Raw genomic sequence first — 22,110 nt, forward strand, 5'->3', positions numbered from 1 at the left:
CCAACCTTTATCTCTTCGTTTAGGGACATGACCCATAATGTGGTACCATCGGACGCTCAACGCCATGCTTTCTTAAAGCAGTTGCTCACTACAGAAGTTCGTTCCTACATAGCCGAATACTTGGATAATCCGTCCACTTATTATGATGCCTTAGTAGAACTGAAAAAGCGATATGGTCGACCACAAGTGGTTACTCGGAGCCATTTGATGGCTCTTATGAATCTTCCATCGATCCGAGATGATGATTCAGAGGCACTAGCCAAGCTCAATCGAACTCTTCATGGAGCCATGCATGCCCTGAGCACCGGCGGATATGAGCAAGACTTGGAATCGGGAATGACTCTGGAACACGTCGTCTCCCGTTTACCTCCGCGAATGAGAAGTAGCTGGGGCGTGAAAGTGTACCGGATGACTCCAAAACGAGCTATTCTCAAGGATCTAGCAAAGTGGATAGACGAGATGGTGATGGGTGAATTGATGACCACGCCGTTTACTCCTAGATCACCAGCTCCACAGAAGGAAAAGAAAGCGGGAAGTGCTAAATGCCAAGCCTTCCACCAAACCAACTTCTCTCTTTGGTAAAGGTCCTGTTGTTTTTCACACCTCCACAACTCCACCAGTCAAGAAACCGCAGCAAAGTCCTCCCTCTGAGAGTAATTCGTCATCGCTGAAGAAAGGCGTTATTAAGAAGTGCATTTATTGTGATAACGCCCATTCGATAAAAACCTGTTCCACATTCAAAGATCTAGACCTTGTAACTAGAGTGGAGTGGGTAAAAGAGAAACGATTATGTTTCAGGTGTCTGATCGGAACACATCGGGGAACTGAGTGTCCCACCGAAATCATCTGCAACATTGGGAACTTTGGTCAACGACACCACCCCCTATTGCACGGAGCCCCTCGAGTTTATCCCGCGAATGCTTCAACCACTAAAAATGCAGGCCAGCCATCAGCAAAATCGTCTGATGGTCGTGCAATGACCATTAAAAACAGGGATACGGCTATCAACACTTCCCTAGCTATCGTTCCTGTGTTACTTCAAGCTAACGGGGTGGAAATAGTGCTCCAGTCTTCTGGGAAAAGGTTCGGCGGAATTGGTCTACCGCAAGTGCTGCCAGCAGCGGGAGTCATAAAAATCCAACGGTTGTGTTCGGCAACCTTTGACGAATGGGTTCTGCAAGCGAGCTTCCGACAGATGATGCCAGTGAATGTGACGAGCGTCATCGACGAGGAAGCTGCAGGGATGCTGAGTGGTCTATTGGCAACGGTGTTCGAGCAATCGCAACCAGTGGCAAAGAGCCCCATCATGGTGGAAGCACCAGCCGCCCTAAGAACGCCTACGCGTATAGACCTAGCGGGGACGAGTTCACACCTGAAAGCGGTCGAACGCCTACAACGGCAATGGGAAGAAGAGGAGAATGCCAAGCGTTATTCGTTTGAATGGTTGATCGGATGCTTGTTCCCGTTGCCAATGGTGGTGTACCTGTGGATCGAGTATCGGAGGCTGAGTAGTCACGTGGACACCCTACTGTTGACTCGTCTTGTGGAGGTGCGGGAGCCCGGAGAAGAGGATAAAGGCCAGCCCGGGCTGAATGCAGTCGCGTGAATATTGTCGTTTAACCCAGATTAGTTTTACCAAATGTTCAAGTAGAAAACATAGGGGACTCTATTTGTTATGCCTTGTGGGGTTTGTTATCCAGTTTAGGTAACCCATGTCAGTAGGTAGGAGGGGGGATGTAGCGCCAATGTACTTTGTCGCTTAGCACCCGATGCTAAAAGATGCAAATGTGCGATGTCAATGGACTTTGCCACTCTGGCCGGATGTCAGAGGACTCAAAAGCCCGTCTATGACCGGCCAGAGGGGCAGTCCAATGTAGTGATTCAGACTAGTTTTTAGTGCTGTCAGTGCTGTTACTATGTAATGCTGTGTGTGTGTGTCGTGTAAGCTGTCTATGACTGAATACATCCCTTAAACCCAGTGAATCTGTTACAATATCATGCAGCTATGACATTAGGTGAAGAGCCAAAGCAAACTTTTGCTAAAATGTCTCGTTACTTTTCTTTCATTAAACGAATGTCAAAAGCTGGTAAGTCTATTAGTTCTTTTAGAAAATTTCTTTTTAAAATTTTTCTCATGTGGTTAAATAGGATATCATTTTTCAAAGGCAATTTTGTACGAGAATGCATGCAAGGAGAAGCAAATGGTTATTACACTAATTAAACGTTTAAGAACTGTAATTATCTAAAATTTATTAACACACATCAAGAAACGTGAGATGCGATTTGAATGTTTCAATTATTTATTACTAGAATTTAACATATATATATGTTGTTGTTTTTTAAAGGCGGGTGTAAAAAAAGAAACTCACTAGGAAAAACACTTGTCACGTTAAAAGTAAGATCAGTTGAACTAATTGTGTTGCTTACTGAAAATAGAAATTTTCATTTGCCTGAAGGTGTGTTGTAAAAGGAACTTGGATGGAACTTATTAACACCTGGATTATAGACAAGCGCTTTAAAGAATACGTTACTCAAACGTCAAAAGCTGAACTTGAACACGATGTTACGCAACTAAATCACGGTGGATATAAACTATCCATGGGGAAGGTAGTTTTGAAAAATGCCAAGTTTGAACTAAACTTAAACATCTGTGCTAACAGAAGCTTCGTATAGCTTTGACATTCACACATATAGTAGTAAATTAGATTTCGATTCGTTATTAAACCACAATCACGATACGCAAGTTGTTTTTAACGCGAGGCTTATAGTTTTTGAAATAAACGTAGAAAACGGAGCGGCAGTGCTTGCGCGCCAGAAAAACGTTGGTCCCATTTATTTTCTTTTAAAATACTCGGTAATTTTGGTTAATTCAGCAGACGTGGAAGATGGAATTCTATTTGAAGAGGAATCGGAAAAATTTTATTGTTGTAAGGTTAAGTCATAATTTAATTTTTAATTTTGGAAGGAATTAGGGATTTTGGGGTCACTTTTGACAATTTGTTGGGTAAAGTTGGACAAAGAAAAAAGCGGAGAAGAAAGGAGAGTGGAGGGGGTAGTTTATAACTTTTAACAAGCTAAAACAATCTATATGGTCATTAGTTTACGTGTCATTGCAAAAAAATTAAAGAAAAAGAGCTAAGAATATGAATTATTTATTCTCGATTTATTTCGTTCCATCCCCCCCCCCTACCTAAAAAGGTAATTCCTGTAGGGGGATAGGAGATAAAAGGGAAAAGCTGGTGTCCAATATGGGTCCGATCTCCCCATTTTTTCATCATTTTGAATTTGGCACAGGTCCCAATCTGGGCCTTCAATTTGGCTGTTTTTAATAAGATGTCTATTAATAAGATGATAATAAAAATTAGAGGAGTTGGGGAATAGAATAAAAAATTATTCGTAAAAAGAAAAAGGTAATTCCTGTAGGGGGATAGGAGATAAAAGGGAAAAGCTGGTGTTTAATATGGGTCCGATCTCCCCATATATCATTTCATCATTTTGGATTTGGCACAGGTCCCAGTCCGGGCCTTCAATTTGGCTGTTTTAAATAAGATGACGACACAGTTTTCTCATCCTTCGGCACGCAGCTTTACAATCTTGCTGAATTACCGAAGGAGGTAGTCTGGAAATGTATCAGGCCAAAGGATATTTTATAGACGGGCGTTTGCGATGATCTTGGCAGCCGTAGATTTAAGAGAAACTTAAACAGTCCATTTTGGAACTCTTTAGCTTGGAACTCTCCTTCTTTCCAGCATCCACTTTCTTAAGGGCTTCCAATTCATCAAAGGTGGTCATTCCGATTGATACACGATTGTGAGACAGAAGATTTTCTGGATCCTCCAAATTCAGTCGCGTTAGTTCTTGAGATGTCCAGTTCTTCCAAATCAGGTTTCAGTATATCTTTTTTAAATGTTCATGAGCATATTACCGACTTCATCATAGATAAATTGATCTAGTGGTTTCTGCGACTGAAAAAGGCGCAGAAAAGGCTCATCTTCGTGGGCAGCGCTGATGAAAAAGGCTACTTTGACACGCCGAAAGCGATCCTTAAAAGTAACCTCTAGTTTCTTCCAGCTTGGCTGATTGGGTTCTTTTGTGTCCACGGCTGTCTCGATATATAATTTTAGAGCTGGAAAACTTCCAAGAATTTTTTTGCAACGGAGACCTTTTCAATCCAACGAGTGGTGCAAAATTTGGGTGGGAATGTTACCTTGACGTTTGGGAGATTTCCCTCTGCAATTTTTATTTATTTCTGATTTTTAAAATCTTAAAATTAAATAAGCCACGTAATGGAGTTGAAAACTGAAATGATTAGCAGGGCGACAGCTGACCCCATGGGCACAAACACTGTGTAAGACCAGCCACAAATATCTAAAAATATTCAACCGAAATTGCGAACCGGCCACTTTTCTCGTAACAATTTCAGTCCTGCCAATTCCTTCTTCTTATTTCTTGTGCCCTTGTTGTTGTTGTTGTTAGTATTTTAAAAAAATTCCCGCGCGAGACACCGTTAGGCCTATCTCGCGCGGGTTAAAACGCCTTTTTTGGACCAAGGTGATCCAATACCTGGCGTGGGTACTGTATATCAGAGACGGATTTATTGAAGAAGCCGACCGAGAATTCACCGGTAACTGCACCTACTTGTCTCACCGCCCGGTGATTAAAGTAGGCGCGGAGACAACGAAAATTCGGCCGGTGTTCGATGGATCAGCCCACATGAAGGATAGACCTTGCATCAATGATGCTTTGGAAATAGGGCCAAATCAAAACCCGGAAGTATTAGCAGTCTTGTTGCGGTTCCAACAGAATCGGATAGCCTGCCGATCACTCAGGCGTTTCTCCAAGTGGAGATCCGCCCGGAGCACGGGCAGTTGATCAGGTTCATTTGGATCGATGGCCCTAGGAAAGCACAGCCAGACTGATTGAATACAGATGGAGAAGAGTACCGTTCGGGTTGTCATGCAGCCCGTTCATTCTCAAGGCCGTCATCCTCAAACACCTGAAAGGGTTTGAATAAATATACCCGGAGACCGTGCGGCAGCTACAACAGCAGTTATACTTTGAGGACTGGCTAGGGGGTGAGACCAATGTTGATGAAGCGGTGAAGCGTATTCGCGAAGCTAATACGATCTTCAAGGCCGCGAAGGTGGAATTGTGCAAATGGACCTCCAACAGCGCAGAATTGATTGAGAGACTGTCGGAGGTCCAATTCAAGGAAACGGCGGAATGCACAGCGGAAAGCAAGTCAGCCACAAAGGCGTTAGGGGTGATCTGGGATCCAGTATCGGACAAATTTCGGTTTGATCCGACGCAGGTACTTAGAGAAGCCCGCGAAATTGGTGACAGACCCACCAAATGGTTGCTTTTCAGCCTAGCGCTGAAAATCTTTGACCCTTTGGGTCTCATCGCTCCTGTGACGTTGGTGGAGAAACTCATCATGCAAAAGGTCTGGTTGGCTGGAACAGGATGGGACGAGCCCATTCCAATCGAGGTGATACCTCATTGGAAGACTTTTATTGACAGGATAACCGAATTAAAGAACACATATCAGCCCAGATGGGCCGGGGAGCATGACGGACGACTCCATCTATTCTGCGACGCAAGTAATGACGCCTACAGTGTGGTGGCATACTTGCAGAGGACGGATGGAAAAGACCCGGTAATGCTGTGTAGCAAGACGAGAGTAGCGCCAGACCCCAAGAAATCCGTCTCGATTCCGAGACTGGAACTTCTGAGCGGGCTTCTGGCAGCAAGACTCGGAAGCTACGTCGAGAAAGCGACGGAGAGAAAGATCAAGAGAAACCTACTGTGGACCGACTCAGCGATAGCTTTCTGGTGGATGAAAGGCGAGGCTGGTCGGTGGAAGCAGTTCGTTCATAACAGAGTGACGGAGATAAGGCAGGCAGTGGAAACTGAGAAAATCAGACACTGCCCAGGGTTACAGAACCCAGCAGACGTAGCATCCATAGGAGCTACGGCTGCGCAGCTTAACGCACAGAAGAGTTGGTGGACTGGCCCATCTTGGATGGGAAAGGAAGAGGAATGGCCGCAGTCACCAAGCTCAGTGACCGAGCTCCAGTTGCAGGAAGTCTCGGTCGAAGAAAAGGCAGACGAAGTAACGCAATGTGCGGTATCAATCGAAGCGGAATGATATGAAAGATTCAGCTGCATGCGAACCATGGTAAGAGTCTTGGCCACGATGCTGAGAGCGATAAAGAAGTTCAAGGGCAAAGAGAATCCGGAAAGCCCGGTGGCAACGGTCAGACACCGTGGGAGAAAATTGAAGTTCCCCGGGTTGACCACCAACGAAACTCGAGAGGCAACGCTCGAGCTTTACAAAGAAGCCCAGGCGACTCACTACGGAGCAGTGGTGAAGAGCTTTAGAGCTGGGAAAACAGAAGTCCCACATGAGTTGAGGAAACTCGGCCTAATATGGGACAAAAAAGACGAGATAATCGGGTATCGAGGCAGGCATCTAAATTGGATGGAATACAATAAAAAAGCAGCGCTCATTCTGCTACCGGCCGAGCACTTTATAACCAGAAGGCTGATAGAACAGACGCATCTTCGGTTGAAACATACCGGGTTTGGAAACCATGATGGGGGCACTCAGAACAGATTTCTGGATTCCGAAGATGCGTCAAGCCATCAAAAAAGAGACAAGTAAGTGCACGAGATGCCAGAGAATGGACTCGAGGCACTTCGATGAAATACCGGCGCCCCTACCGTTGGACCGCCTGCAAATGTCCAATCCGTTCACGATAACAGGAGTAGATTTTGCGGGCCCGTTTGTAGTGGAGTCGCCGGCAAATAGCGGGGACAAGACGAAGGTATTCGTGATTGGTCTATTCAGTCAAAAAACTCATGTCTATTGATCTCGATCTTTTCGATTTCTTCTACTGTTTTTTGACTAGTGAATTTACCGCCTTTTTTGTGTACCCTTCCTTTAATGTCTTTAATTGCTTTTTTAAGCTATCTTTTGTCATCTTTGTGTGAACTTGTGCATATTCTTTTGCTTGCCAGTATTTTAAGTTCCATTTTTTGTGCCTTTCTTTTTTGTTTTCACACTGATTTCGCAAGTGTTGCAGCTGGCCTAAGTTCAATGAACCTTGCGTTCAACCTTGGACCCTCAACGGATTGGAGCTTGGACTTCCCACGGTGCGACGTCTGAAAAACGTGCACTTCGGCAGCCATCTTTTCCAATCAGCGCACGAGATTCGCCACACCCACTGGATGCTGTAGCCCAGCCTACTTTTTTGCCGACTATTTAATGTTCACAATTTTGTATGTTTGTGTTCTTTCTGTTCCGACTTTTATCCCAACTTGAGGCTTTGTAGCCGTCGCGATTGGGTGTTTTAAATCAAAGTTTTTTTAAATTCAGAAAGCATCCAGTGTTTCATTTTTTATTTTCAATTTTACTTTCAGTTTCAATCTTATTTTCAGTTTTGGAACGTTCCGAGTGGACTCTTTTAGCGTGTTTTAAGTGTTGGTGATCTAAAAAGCGTTGCTTTTTCCTAAGGCTTGTACCTTTTTTTCACTTTCCATTTTTTGTTGGATCTGTTTTGTTCTCTGCCACCTTTTAGTTATGGCGACTAACAAATCCAACCTGGATCTTCTGCTTAGCGAGGCGAGTTTATCGAAAGGCTTTGGCCTTTTTCTGAGACGGTCTGCGGGTAATAAGCATCAGCTGTTTTACCATTGCCAGCCCGGTTCCAGTGGAGCGATTGATATTTCTATCGATCAGCACACCTTTCTCGTCCTGCCGTTGAAGACCAAGCGCTTCCCGAAGACGTACCATCGCATCATTGCTTCGACTCGCTCTTGGCGAGCCCTAGCCAACAATTGGGAAGCCGTTCTTGCTGCTCCCGTTCTAAGTGAATGTGATGATATTGCTCTGAGTCCGTCATGGAAAATTGAACTTGTGCCTTCATCAAGCGATTTCCCAAATGATGACGATCTTTTCACATCTGGAAAAATTCCAGCTGAAAAGATCGTCCAGTCATTGACGGATCAATCGATTGGTGAGGTACCTTTGCTTGATTCCCCATCACCTCTACCTCCCGTTCCACTTTCTACACTGGTCTTCGTCCAAGACGTGATGGCTTGTTCTGCTCAGCCCACGGTGCCGACGTCCGGTGTTGCCACCGATACTTCGGTCCATTGTTTATCACGCATGATTGCTGATTACAATGTGATTTTTCACGCGCGTCAGCGCCACGCCCTGCTGTTAGCCGACGGAAGACCACCATTGGTCCCTCTACCGAGGGCTTTCCAGGTCCCGGCCATGCACCACATAGCGACTGAAGACCTCAACAATAAATTGAACGCCACTATGACCAAATGCACCCAAGAATTGAGTACGCTCCTCATCGAAGCCGAGGAGCTAGCACTCGAGGGCATTTTGGCCGAAGTGGCCGATACTTTGGTGGACTGGACACCAAATGAAGAAGAATTTAAAGCCATCGTTGATTACAAGAATCTTCGATTAAAAAATTTGGCCGAGTACAAAGATGGCGGCGGGCCTTTGGAATTTTACCATCTCGAAAATTCCAATGGCCGCCCAACTATTCAGCCATCTTCGGCCCCATTCAAGGTCCATACGGCCGCTCACCGCAACCCAAAGAAGAAAGACTTACCGGATCAACCCGCACCAGGTCAACCCGCTCAACCCGTTCAACCTGTTTCATCGCCGGCGCCCACCAAAGCCCCAGAGGCCTACTCCTGAAACCCTAGAGTCAGATTCACAATTTACCTGAACCAAAAAAATCAACGGTGACGTCTGTTCACATGTGCCGTAACAAGAGCAGTCCATCTCGAAGTTACGACCGACCAGGAGATTTCCACGTTTATCTTCGCGCTGAGACGATTCTTTGCGCGCAGAGAGTACCCCAGGGCGCTCTACTCCGATAATGCAAGAACGTTCACGTTGGCCGCTAAGTACCTGAGAGCAGCGTACAGAGACAGCAGGGTGTTTAACACGCTGGTTGATCTCAACATAAAGTGGAGATTCTCACCGAGTCCAGCCCCTTGGTGGGGCGGATTCTGGGAAAGAATGGTGCAGACCGTTAAACGGCAGCTGTATAAAACGTACGGGAGCGATTGTATGGAATACGATCTATTCCAGAAGGTGTTGACGGAGATAGAGGACACGATCAACACGAGACCGTTGACATACGTGGCAGAAGATGATATGGAGCTGCTAACCCCCAAACAATTGGTGACAGGCTACCGGCAACAGCAGCATCACCCAGTCGATGACGAGGAGAGAGAATACTCGGACCGGGTGACGCTGACAAAGAGAGAGGGGATCAGGAGAACCCTGGTGGCTCAATGGTGGAAGGATTTCTACACGGAATATGTGATGGATTTGGAGCAATTTCACTGCCCAACCCTAGGACACGTCAAGGAGATTGAGTTAGGACAAGTCGTGTTGATTCACAACGATTCGGCCAAAAGAACAAGATGGAAGTTTGGGAGACTAGTAAAACTAATCCCCGGTAATGACGGAAAGACGAGGCGTGTGAACGTGCTCATCGCAGATAAATTCAGAGGCAAAGGGTCGATCATGATAACGAGAGACCCAAAGAGTTTATATCCGTTATAGCTCCACGCGGGCCAGATAGATGATGACCATCAGAACACCGGACCTTACGAGGACAGTGAGCTTTCGCGAACTCAGTTAGACCAAGGTTTAACGGGGGGAGTGTCGGAAATTCCGACGGACGAAGCTCACAGCCCTCGTCCGGGTGACAACCCTTTGGCCGAAGCAGGCTAGACTCAGACGAGTCATCCTCGGTTGAGTGCCGCGCTAACGAGGGTAAGGAAGTCCACTAGCGGAAGCAAGCGGGAGCAACGTCCTACGGCTTGCAAGAGCCGTAGATAGGAGGCTGGAGCGCAAGACTGCGTTATTGGAACTGCCTGAGAGCTTTTCCATATATATGGAGACACCTGTTGAGGGTGAAAGGAACGACATGAGGGTTGAACTCATTGAGGCGGAGCCTGCAGAGTTCATCCCGCCAGAATATAGGTTTAGTTCCCGCAGGGTTATCGGGCAGTTTACTGATCGATAGCCGGCAATCATCAGCAGCGGTGCCCTCTATTCCAGGATCGGACGCTCGGACAAATTAGACAAAGGTGTAGTTTTCCGTGTATATAAGGGGCCGTCGAGCCATGCTAATACACTCACTTTTCTTCACCGAACTGTCGCGTCAAGTCTATTTATTTGCAAACCCATTCCTTTTGCAGATAAGTCCGAAGCCCTCCTGCCACCGTCTCCTTTAGCCTGCCAGCCGCCTGCCGTGACGTGCAAGCCTGCGACCGAGCCAGACCCACGGAGCCTTCACTTCACCGCTACTAAGAGTAATACTCTGCGGCCGTATCCTCTGTTGAGCCCGACAAGACCCAACAGAGTCAGACCTTGCTCTAGCCCCATAAGACGAACAGCAGTTCCCGGACTTACCAGCGCTAGCCCGACATAGGCGACCGCAGTAGTCTTCGAAATAGTGCTACGGCACTTGAGCTAAGTTTAACCGTAGCAAGGACAAACAGTCTGGCAGGCTTACCACCGTTAGACCCGACTGACCCTCTGCGCCAGCAGTAATCTAGCCTTTCAGGATTATAATTCCTGAAAATTGTCCTTACAACGTGATACGGCCCTTAAGAAACAGTTCATTCGTGTAAAGGTAGAACAGTCTGGCAGGCTTATTCCCGTAAGTCCCGACTGACACTCTGCGCCAGCAGTAACTGGACTTACGGGTTACAAATCCTGAAACCATCCACTCAATTCAACATCCAGTGACTATAGAAAATCCCCCAAAACAGGAAAAAATCGAAACACCCCCGCACTTAAACTAGCAACAGAGCATATAACACTCGCTGGTATCGATCCTTTCAAAGAAATCCTGCAGTAAACCCAACACGCTGGGCAACCAAGGCAAAAACCACAAACAGAACTCAAATTCTCCCCTATGTAAAAAAAAGAGCAAATCAAACTAAGTTGATGCTGAACTCCTTAACCAAGAACTAGAATGCAATCAAAGGCCAACAAGAAGGGCTTACATCAATAAATCAGCTAAAGAAGATAAAAAAAACCTTATGCGATATACATAATGAGGGAAGGGACATCAGAGGGAGGGGAATCTTTACAGCAGAAATTTATGTCATCCTTAGAGCTATGGAAATCACATATGGCCAAAATGACTTGACTGAGGTATTGACCATATTTACAGACTCAAAGTCAGTGGTACAAGCTCTAAAATCCCTCAATATCGGGAACCACCAGATAATCTATAAAATAATAAATGCCGCAGAAAACTAAGGAAGCTTAGCCACCAAAACAACACTATAATGGATACCTAGTGTAAGAGTAAGAGAACATAGGCCGTTTATTTATATCTCGGTACAAGTATACACAAGATGGGAGCACGGGAAAATCTGAGCTCAATAGCGAAAAGGAGGGGTTTTTTTTACACTTAAGTAGCAACAGTTGCAAACGCCATGGGAGAAATCATCAACACGCCTAGACGGTAGAGACAGAAGTGGGTGTGGTGCGAGAGTAACACACTACGCGCCATCCGTAACTACGCGTCATGGTGAGGTACCGCTAAGCGCAATAAGAGCGTCTAAAATCGTATGCGTGGTGACGTAGTGTGTGCACTGTGCGTCACTTCCACTTCAGGACTACGGCAAGTTGCCGTCAAGCATAATGAAAGCAGTTTCAACTTACTTCATCCCTTCCCCCTATCCAAAGAGGATGTTGATCCTCCATCTCCTTCACTGAATAGAGATTACATACTGGACACTTGCATACATAAACATCCGATTTTTTTTGTTTTCGTCAAGAGTAGTATCACTGTTTACACAAAATTGTTTAATCTTAAGGAACACTTTTACATAGATATTTGTGTTAAGAACTAAGCTTCTTCCATATTGTTGCGGTGATGGAAACTATGGACTCGGTTGTCATGTCCGGCGATCTTTTTATCGGAGATTTCCCGCAATCTAATCCGAGATGTCCAGCAGTCTTGTCGGTAGAGATTTCCTTCCATAGCAGCTGTTCCCAAAAAGCATAAATTCCCGTGTGTTTCTAATGAAGCTGAGAAATACAACATACACCTAATTATGGTTGCCGATCTCAGTTACTATAGATAGATGCGATAGTGCTCTACCGCTACGTGGCACTCTAGTAGAGTTCTTCTATACGTACAGTATCCTGCACAAAAATCCGAACACCGATTCAAATGTTGAAAGCCATCTTTTGGCAGGGTAACGCGTTTATTTTTTTTTTTATAGGTAGGGTAGACGGGGTGAGGAGATGACGGTTGTCTACACCTTGCTTTTTTTCTTCAGGGCAAGTAACAGGTCAGGTCATTTATGAATCCCTCAGGGGGTGTGTTTTTTTAAGCGACAGTTGGAAATGTTGAGCTAAGGCTTTGAAACATTCCTTACTCAAAAAAAATAGCTAGCTGTTTGTGCGTGGTTTCGTAGATACCGCTGGCATATGTGTAGAGGTTCCGGCTAGAACGCCGGAGACCGGTGTTCGATTCCTGATATGAAATTGCATAATATAGGATATCTATATAAAAATCTTCATTCTTTGGGTATGTTAATTGCTTAAGAACAAAGAAAATTTTATTTTTTTGTAAGATATAATGTTAAATAATTTAAACAAATCAAAATTTTCTTTGTTCTTAAGCAAATTACATTCCCAACGAACGAAGATTTTCATGAATATACCACAAATTTTGGTGTCTGGGCAGGAGCGACTAGCAGTATTTGGGCAGGAGCGACTGGCCGGTTTTGAGCAGGAGCCACTTGCAGTTTTGGTGCAGTAGCCACTGGCAGTTTTTTAGCAAGTGCGGAATTAGTTTTTTCCTGTCCGTTATAAGCTCATCAACAAGAGCAGCTCCAAAGCAATTTTCTCCTAAATTGTTGGATCCAAAAGGGTTCATGAGCTAAAGGTTGTTGCAGGAACGTTATTGGCATCTCGGACAAAGTCATCAAACAATGGTTAAACATGAAAAATTCTATGCATTAATAATCGTCTTAATAAAAAACCAAACATAAGCAGTTGATACCCATAATAGACAAAACTGGTTGGTACAGCTTCAAACTCCCTTCCTTCTCTATCTTTCAGAGGATCCTCTGAGTTGAGATTATTTCCTCTATGTCTTGTTGAAGCTCTGCAGCAGGAATGTCCAGAAATTGCAGATCACCCTGCAATGAACCAGATATATTTACATTGTTGGCAAAAGAGTCTCTTCTAGAACCTCTACAGTAAGTGAATTTGGATGTGTGACATCTTCTGCAGGCTTATCGTCTACATCTTCAAATAGGTCTAAGTAGGTCCTCTAAATTGGCACAGTCAAGTTTTTCTGTTATGGGAGGTAGACAAAATGTATTAAATATTATCAATAAAGTAGTTTAAAAAATTTACGTGTTGGGGTGTTCCATTACCTTGTGCTAATGCACAGAGTTTAGCCCAGTTTCTCTTCAGCCTTGTAATAGCCGGCTGTTTTACAATATACTTAGCTAGCCTACCATAATGCAAAAAACTGTTAAAAAGATACACCACTATTTCAGGGTTATTCGTACGAAAAGCTCGGTTAATGATATCTGGGGTACCTATCCCCAAAATTTTGAATCGTATCGCAAAATGAAATTTCGTGGTATATACCACGGAGTAACGGAATTTTATAAAAGACGGAAGTTTTTAACGGAATTTTAGAAAAGATTTGTAGGCAACGGAACTCGAACATCAGAACTTTAGATGTGTATTCCCATGGCTTACCACTGTGTCATATTCTATAAAGATTAATTAACAAATGCCTGTTCGGATTCGATTCAAGTGTGGTAGGTGATACAAAAATGTTGAGGGAATTTATTAAAGATTTGAAAATTTTTGATTTTACGTGTTTTTGATGCAAGTAACTAAACAAAAACCATTCCATGAAAAAGCGTGGTTCTTCCAAATTTTCCAATTCCACAAATTATTCAGGTTTTATTCCATCCAGGGGTCCACTAATCAGAAAATTTCGGGGAAATTATGTTGGAGATAGACGAGTATATGAGAGATGGATTCAACATAACTAGGCTTCTGTCTGAGACAGGCTTGCACATTTATTGTAGGATACATGAGAACATAGTTGTAGTCTTCTTCAACACACGAATAAACATTGAAGATAAACATAGAATTAATTACCTGAGTATACAATACTCGATGACAAGAACTGAATATAACTGTAGAAACGACTGGCTTCAGTGGAGTGAATAATTAACACAGTTTTACACAATGTGAGCAAAACGAAAATGAGAGAGACTTCAGCGTGGTGTTAGCGTGGTGCTAGCTTTCAGCAGAACTTTAAAAAATGGCTGCTGGGATGTCTTGGGCCTATGATGTATAGAAGAGGATGCCGAGGCATCCGTCATTTGTATGTGCTGCCATCTGTCAGGTGCTGCCATCTGTTGTTGACATGTTGTATATATTCCAACAAATTATACCCACACATGATGAATTGTATTAACAACCCAAAAAATTTGAAAAAAATACAACAATTTTGCTTTTTCCCACTTACTTGGGGGTTGTTAAGGCTTACCCCAAAAGACTAAAATCCTTTTTTGCTGTGTAATCCTTTGTGCGAGTTTTTTCATTTAGCGTGTAAATTAAACTTACAATGAGACCATCTCCATCTTGGGCCAGCTGCCTCGTCTATGAATATCAAAGAAAAATAGTTACAATGTATTGCACAGGCTAATTAGTGGTAAACTTACCATAAATTCCTTACATCTTCTTTTTTTATTTGATGAGTATTTTACAACGAAACGGCTGGTCTTCATGACTCCTAATTTCTCACATTTTTTATGCTTTGGCACACCCTTATTATCCGTATTTTTTTCAGAAGATGAAGGCTCTTCCTCGTCCTTTTCGCTAAGATTACCTGAAATATATCCATGCTAGCCATTCTTGCGTTGATTTAAATTTCTTTTAACGGAACAGTATGGCCATGAACATCAAGAGATGGCGTTGACAGCCAGCAACTCCCATTAGGATAACGACGCTTCAGATTTGAAATACCTATTCAATGCGGAACTACGGCCATGTTGGTCGAGATGATCTGCAATGGATGATTGAAATCCAAAAGGACTGTCGGATTGCTCAGCTTTCACGGCTGGCCCAGCTTTTACGGCCGGCTCAGCTTCCACGGCCGGTTCAGCTTCCACAGCCGACTCAGCCTCAACGGCCGGCTCCACCTAGTCAGACAGCAAAGCCACGCAGTAAAGCACAGCCTTGCCGTCCGGCTACGCCTTCCCAATTGAATTACGGTGACGGGATTTTCTACGATGTATACATTAATTTAAATTGCGAAAAAACAATGAATAAAATATTAATACCTTCTTTCATTAGGAAGATACTCGTAAATAAGAGATCTACAATTGTGAGGATTCACCACCCAAATCAAATTCAAACAGTAAAATTGAACACGCTTCATTTATTGTCCTTATCTCTCAGCCATTGCCCTGTTTTGACCCTAAACTTGTTGCCCCGAATAACCCCCTTTATAATTTAATTATCTTAACGGTAAACCCAGATGTTTTCCGCCTGACTTTTTATTTTTAACACGTCTGAGCTCATTTGACCTTAAATTCAGCTCTCTGTCTTGCCGTATAAAAGATATACAACCTCCACTTGAAAAAACAGTCAAGCGTCATAACGTCAAGTAAGTCACTCAGTCAGTCTGCGGGCACTCTTCTGACAGTCTTCTAAGAGTCTTCTCCCTGCTCTTCTCTCAGTTTTTACCTTCTTTCTTTGTCCGCTGTATTTTATAATGTGTTATGGATATTTTTTTATGAAGCAAATTGTAAAGAACAAATATCGATAAGGATTACCTGACTCGCATGAGGAAGAATTTCCAGCTGCACTTTGTTTTCATGAGCTAAAATTATCTGCTTGCCTGAAACAGCAGTGAATTTAATGTAACAGGAAGAATGATAACCATAAATGTCATTAGGGGATCCAGGTATTTTTACTCCACTGAACTTTGAGTTTGTTCGAAAACTGTACACCAGTTGTGCATTTCTACATTTCATCAGCTTTTCATCATCAAAGAGTTTAATCTTTCCCGAACCAGCCGTATCAACTATGTGAATCACACATATCTTTTCTTCATTCGATTAAGCCATTTTCAACACAAATTAACTTAGAAACATCATTGAAATATTTACGTCACTTGTATTGTTTAAAAAAGTCAACTAGCAGACGATGTTGAATGATGCAAAACTTGTGTCAGATAGATGAAAGTGAATAAAAAATTTGTTACGAGAAAATCTATTTACATAAATAAAATGCAGTTGTAAAAAAAAAATATTTTCCAAATTTGGCGGGTAGGACGCGAGGTTGCCGTTCCAGGTAAATAAATGTGACAGGAGGAATCTCCCAGATAAATTGATTCTGCTTCGAACCAAACGGCAGATAATTACGTCTGCTTTGATGCTAAATTAACAAGTAGGAGCTGATCTATTTAAGGATGTTATTGGTTTGTTTTCCCCTTAATTTGACAAAAACCGTAAAATTTACACGATTTCAAAAGCGTCTGTTTGGTGTAAAACTGCCAGACAAGGAGTCTGTTCAAACACCATAAAAAGCAGCGTAATTTTCTTAATCTATTGATGATTTTTTTATCCATGCCACGTGGTTTGACAAAAAACGTCCTTCACGCCGACTTTCACGACCCGTCATGGGTGAACGCGTCCGATGCCAGCCGACAGAGATGGGTTTAAGTCTTACTTAGACCTCCATCTATCGGTAGCATACGTCAAAGCTTTTGCCCTTAGGTTTGACATGAGTTGATAGCTGTCTCTTAGTCAATAAAGATACCAAATATTTCGCAATTTCTTATCGGAAATCAAACACTGATCTACGGCGTCGCAATCAGAGGCTCCACACATATGCCATCGGTTTCGAAATAATTGTAAACAGGCAGCTATCTAATTTATTTTGGTAAGGAATATTACACAGCCTAAGTCCAATATTTCCAATTGTCGGTTTAAGAAAACACACCACCCTGGGGGTTGCAAAAATGTCCCGACCTGTTACTTGCCTTAAAGCGTAATACTTTAAGGCATCAAAAAAATTTCTAGACTTACCTAACCCTGTCCTATGTGTCCATCACCCCGTCTACCCTCCCTCATAAATAAAAACAAACAAAAAACCCTTTACCCCACCAAAAAGTGACTTTAAAAAATTAAATCGGTGTTCGGATTTTTGTGCAGGATACCGTACAATAAAGAGAGAAATTGTTGTTTCGTGGGGATCAAAAGCTGGTCTCATTCTTCAATCTTGTCAATGGATTCTAGCTGGGCGTCTATTATAACATTCTTCATTGGAATATGCTGGGAATATTAATAACTTTAAAACGAAGGGAATTATTATTTTTTAAATTATTTAATTAACAAAAAAAAAGCACATATTGCTCGATGAAAATTTGTTTTATAAATGAACGAGAATTTCACGTAAGGTAACCAAGATAATTCATTACCTCATCTGGAATCGAACACCGATCTCCAGCATAACATTCAGAAAGGCTACACCTACTCCATGGACAACGACGTAATTATTTACAGGCAGCTGGAACATAAGCTAAATTGTTTCGGTAAGCAACATTATAGTGTTAGTCCTAAGCCCTAAATGCGAGTTAAAATTTGTTGTATCAGTATTGGAATTTCTTTGGTTCGTCATTAATTGCGTGAAATCTGAGCTAAACCCAAGTCAAAATCTGGAATATCTCGGTATGATCATCAACTCGAATCTCCTCTCCCTCGCTCTACCCGAGGGAAAAGTCGATGCCATTTTAAAGTTCTGTTTAGACTCCCTTTGGTCGGGCAAGTCTGGGTGAGTAAGCTTTCGAGATCTGACGAAAATCGTGGGAAATTATTCTTGGGTCCTTCCCACGGTGCCATTCGTCGAAGGGCATCTTCGTAAATTGCAGTCGTTCTACATTTCCCTCTCCCATGACGACATGGATAGATATGTCTGCCTCACGCCGGAGGCAAGAGCAGATCTACTCTGGTGGGCGACGCATTTAAAATCGGTAATCCTTTTTTCCTGATGCACCAGATCTCTTTTTTTTTCTGGTGCCTCTCTCCATGGTTGGAATGCTGTCTGTGATGGATCCCGTTGTCGTGGTCCATGGCAATTACCAGACAAATTTCGTCACATCAACGAGCTAGAATGGACGAGCGCTTTGTTCGCGCCTCAGAGTTTTACAGTTTCATCCGCTAACATTTCGATCCACCTTTTCTTGGACAATTTTCCACCGCCGTCACATATATTAACAAATGCGGAGGAACCCATTCTAAGGCGCTTTCTGACATCACCGCTCAAATAGCCTTATGGGGCGAAGACCGTAAAATTTCCATTCTGGATTCTCATTTACCGGAAAACACCAACATAATTGCTGACGAAGAGTCTCTGACATCTTTAGACTGAGGCGATTGGATGCTTTTATCAGAGGAGTTCCGGAAAGTTGCAGGCAAGTGGACACTGACCTCTTTGCATCCGCCTGAAAGGCCCAAATTCCTCGGTTCGCTAAGCCAAAGCGCAACACAGACTCCATCCGAGAACGGACTATAGCCCGATCTCCACCAGTCAAAAGATCAGATGATCTAGCGGCAGAGATCAGTTCTATGTCCGATCTAGGCTTGTAAACTTTTCTACCAGGAGGCAATTTTGGACGGACATAGGTCCGTCCACGTAAAACCGAAAGCTTTGTTGTTTACAGCGACCCAAACCTCTGAAAAATATCGCTTTCTCTGGCCATTCTGTTTCAGATAGTTTGAAAACCGAAATGTCTGTTTTTGATTTCAGTTTTCACCTTAACACAAAGAGAACTGGCCGTTTCTTTTCTGATATCGTGGTTTCAGTGTAAGGATAGGAAGAGTGGCGTTTTTTTCATGAAAATTGGGGGGGCTACAAGATCCCTTTAAAAAACAATAAGAGAAGGCAGAGATAGAGGTAATACGGGCTTGTGGTATATAAGAGAAATAAGGGAGGTATAAGGCAAGATCGTTCCAACGAAGCCGTTTCTTACTCGAGATCAAAATTAGAACCTAACAACTGAAGCCCACTGAATTCAAATTAAACTTCGAACCGAACATATAATGATAGATTATTTTTCAAATTTGTCATTGCATCGAATCAAAAGAATGTCCTCTAATATTGAAGGAGTCAAATTATTTCGATAAGCAGAAAGAACAAACTTGAGGCTAGAGAAATATGTTTCTACGCTGACTTGAGTAACAGGGACCCCATGAACAATTTCGAAAAGAATAAATAATTCTGGCATGCCAGTTCGTGCATTATACCACCACTCCAGTACATTTTCAGTCGCATTTATTCATGGGTGACCTTCAAAGTTTTCCAAAAGGTGGTCGATTCGTTTGTTTTCAATGGTGAATGTTGGAGAAACGATTGAATTTTCACGTTCCCGCAAGGCTGATTCGAACTTATCAAGAGGCTCAATGAAAGACTCAACTTGTCCGTTTGGGAAAGAGTTATTGTTAGATTCTCTGTCTAACCTCATTTGATGGACAGTTTGCCACGGATTGATCAAATAAGCTTTGGCTTTTACCCTCTCATCAGTAGATAGAATTACTTAATAAGCAAAACAAGTTACTATTAGTTATACAAAGCGAATCTATTTTATTTTACAATTAACCTTAAATCTGGGATCTAGATATATAGCTGATCGAAAAATGTCATTATCCATCAACATATTTTCCCGTGTTTGAAGAGCCGCGGAAAAAGCTTTCGCAAATACTGTGTCGATTTCGTCTACCTCCATTTTACACGACGTCAACAGTTAGTAAAAATCCCCTATGGTCAGCTGTTCCATTTGCAACCTGACTGATGCTTTTCGGGCCGGCTCAAGAATGGAAGATATCCCATGGTTACCAATCCATTGAATCTCACTGATCTTTAAATCTGCACGAGAATTTTCTGTTTCAGTGATGAAGTCCCGAAGCTCAAGAAGACGAGCTAGCATCGCAAGTGTCGGGTTCCTCCTGTCGTTTTAAAAAAATAATTCAAAAAAAGGGACATACGACAGTTATTTATATTACACGTGGTTTCCCATAAAGGATTGTTTTTTCAATTCACTACGCCGAATCGAAACCATAAACACCGGATTTTTTAAAGCTTTCATCGCCGCACGGGCTTTTGCAATTAATCTGTTAACAGATTTCAATTTAAGCTCGTCCAGCACTGCGATTTGTAATGGGTGCTCTGCACACCATAATCCACGCACAACATCACGAATGTTTTCCGAGAGTTCGTTAATAACAAGTTCTTCTTTTTCTTCGTCATTATTTATGTCAAGTTCATCAAAATCAATGTCTTCTTTTCCTTCGTCGCCATCTAAGAAAAGTTGCACACATTTTATCATGTTGCTGCCGTTATCAGTTGTAAGAGAATAAATCTGAAAGCAGAAATCCCTTAACTGGAGATGCACTCCAGAATAAATTCTTTTATATGTTCTCCTGTATGTCTCCCATATACTACTATCATTCCTTTTTTTTTAGAACTATTTTACCTTTTTCAGCATATTGGATGTTTATTCCAAGTATATGACGATCAAGACGTGTGCAACAGTCAAATTTCACGCATATAAGAGCTTCCCTGCTACCTCTTTGGAAATAGAAGCGCGTCTATCAGATGCCACTTTAATTATTTCTTGGCGTATGTTTTGACAATTAATCGCAGAATTAGGTTCAAAAACTTTAATTATAGGGTCAAAAATCATTTGAAAACCACTATCTTGAACTGACTTGAACTGCCATTTGGCGGTCGTCAAGCCAAAATCCACACGAATCCTGGAATTCCACATGTTCAAGCCTGGGTAAAGGAGAATTGTCCCTTCTTGAAGCAGCTCCTTCATGTAAGAATAACATTTGTGGCAGATTGCTCTGTTATCCACAATAGTTAAGGGAATAATCACTCGGAAGATAGAAGGAGTAAGTCTGGCACAATTGTATTCTTCTAATAGCACTTGAATTTCTGTCTGATTAACTAGCGAGCACGATTTTATCGACCATCTGTCGAAGGGGTTTTTTGTCACTGTTCTCATGGGCACGCCTCCCATCTTTTTTTCTCTCTGTTATCCATTGTTGCCAGGTTTTCCCTTTTATGGTACACAACAACATTCAATTCTCTTTGTTAGTTTTTTACTCTTTAAATGGTTTAAGGAGTAATACTTCATTGTTTTAATCAGCTCTTCAAAGAATTCGATCGTATTTATGCACCAAAAAACTTGTCAAGTGCGGGATTCCGCCAGGCTTGGATGGATCTCGTGTCTAATATTGTAAAATACGCTAGCTTACACCGTACAGCCAAGATCAATAATCTCTTAAAGGCACCTCGCTTCGACAACCTCAAAAGCGATTTTGGTAAGTACCTATTTTTTACCAATTTACCGAATTAATTATTAAAAAACCATAGAATATTTTTATTTTCATTATACTATTTAATTATTTTTAAATGTTATAGATCTTCGTTCCCGAGCGGCTATGGAATGGATGCCTCTTTTGTTATTAGGGCAAAACAAAACCGTGAAAGAACCCAGGCATTTCATTGATTGCCGAGAGGTATGAAATTTTTTGTGGAAGGGTGCGATGAAATGATTAACCCATACTTTTGTCTTTTCATCAGGTATCAGCCAATTTGTTGAATGCAATAAAATAAATTCCTCATCGAGGAAATCCTTTCTTGCTGTTCATCGTTAACCAGTGTTATCTTGTCATCGATAACAAACCTTTAATGGATTTGTCAGCGATGACGAGTTCAGACTGCATTTTGGCTCTCTTTTCCTCCTACTATATCTTCGATATCACCTACAGCGAATTAGTGAAAATTTCATTACTCCTTCTATAGGCCTAATGCCTGAAGCAGCCAGGCGAAGCTACAAGGGCCTCCATCTCACTTAACCAGTTCTTCAACTTCCTAACCAAGGAAGAGAAGCAAGTAAATTCTTCCGACTGATTTGCTTACATTATTATTCCCGTGTGTTGTTGTTAATGTCAATAACTGTTTGGTGCAATGTATGCTCTTATAATTGTATACTA

At 42.5% G+C, this 22,110-nt stretch overlaps 1 protein-coding gene and 1 long non-coding RNA gene across 2 annotated transcripts; one reads left to right on the forward strand and one right to left on the reverse strand.

Annotated features, from left to right (window-relative positions):
* The first annotated feature begins 9,049 nt into the window (after positions 1-9,049).
* On the forward strand, positions 9,050-9,772 carry LOC123469858. Its single transcript, XM_045169202.1, has 2 exons — positions 9,050-9,478; positions 9,602-9,772. The coding sequence occupies exons 1-2, from the start codon at positions 9,050-9,052 to the stop codon at positions 9,770-9,772; spliced, it is 600 nt and encodes a 199-aa protein (XP_045025137.1).
* A 2,340-nt stretch (positions 9,773-12,112) lies between these two features.
* On the reverse strand, positions 12,113-14,337 carry LOC123469801. Its single transcript, XR_006643162.1, has 4 exons — positions 14,198-14,337; positions 13,453-13,532; positions 12,733-13,370; positions 12,113-12,542 (listed from the first exon to the last, which is right to left on the reverse strand). It is a non-coding gene; the product is annotated as an uncharacterized LOC123469801 (long non-coding RNA).
* Between the last annotated feature and the right edge of the window lie 7,773 nt (positions 14,338-22,110).

Source organism: Daphnia magna, linkage group LG2, assembly GCF_020631705.1.
Source record: "Daphnia magna isolate NIES linkage group LG2, ASM2063170v1.1, whole genome shotgun sequence".
NCBI classification, from domain to species: domain Eukaryota; kingdom Metazoa; phylum Arthropoda; class Branchiopoda; order Diplostraca; family Daphniidae; genus Daphnia; species Daphnia magna.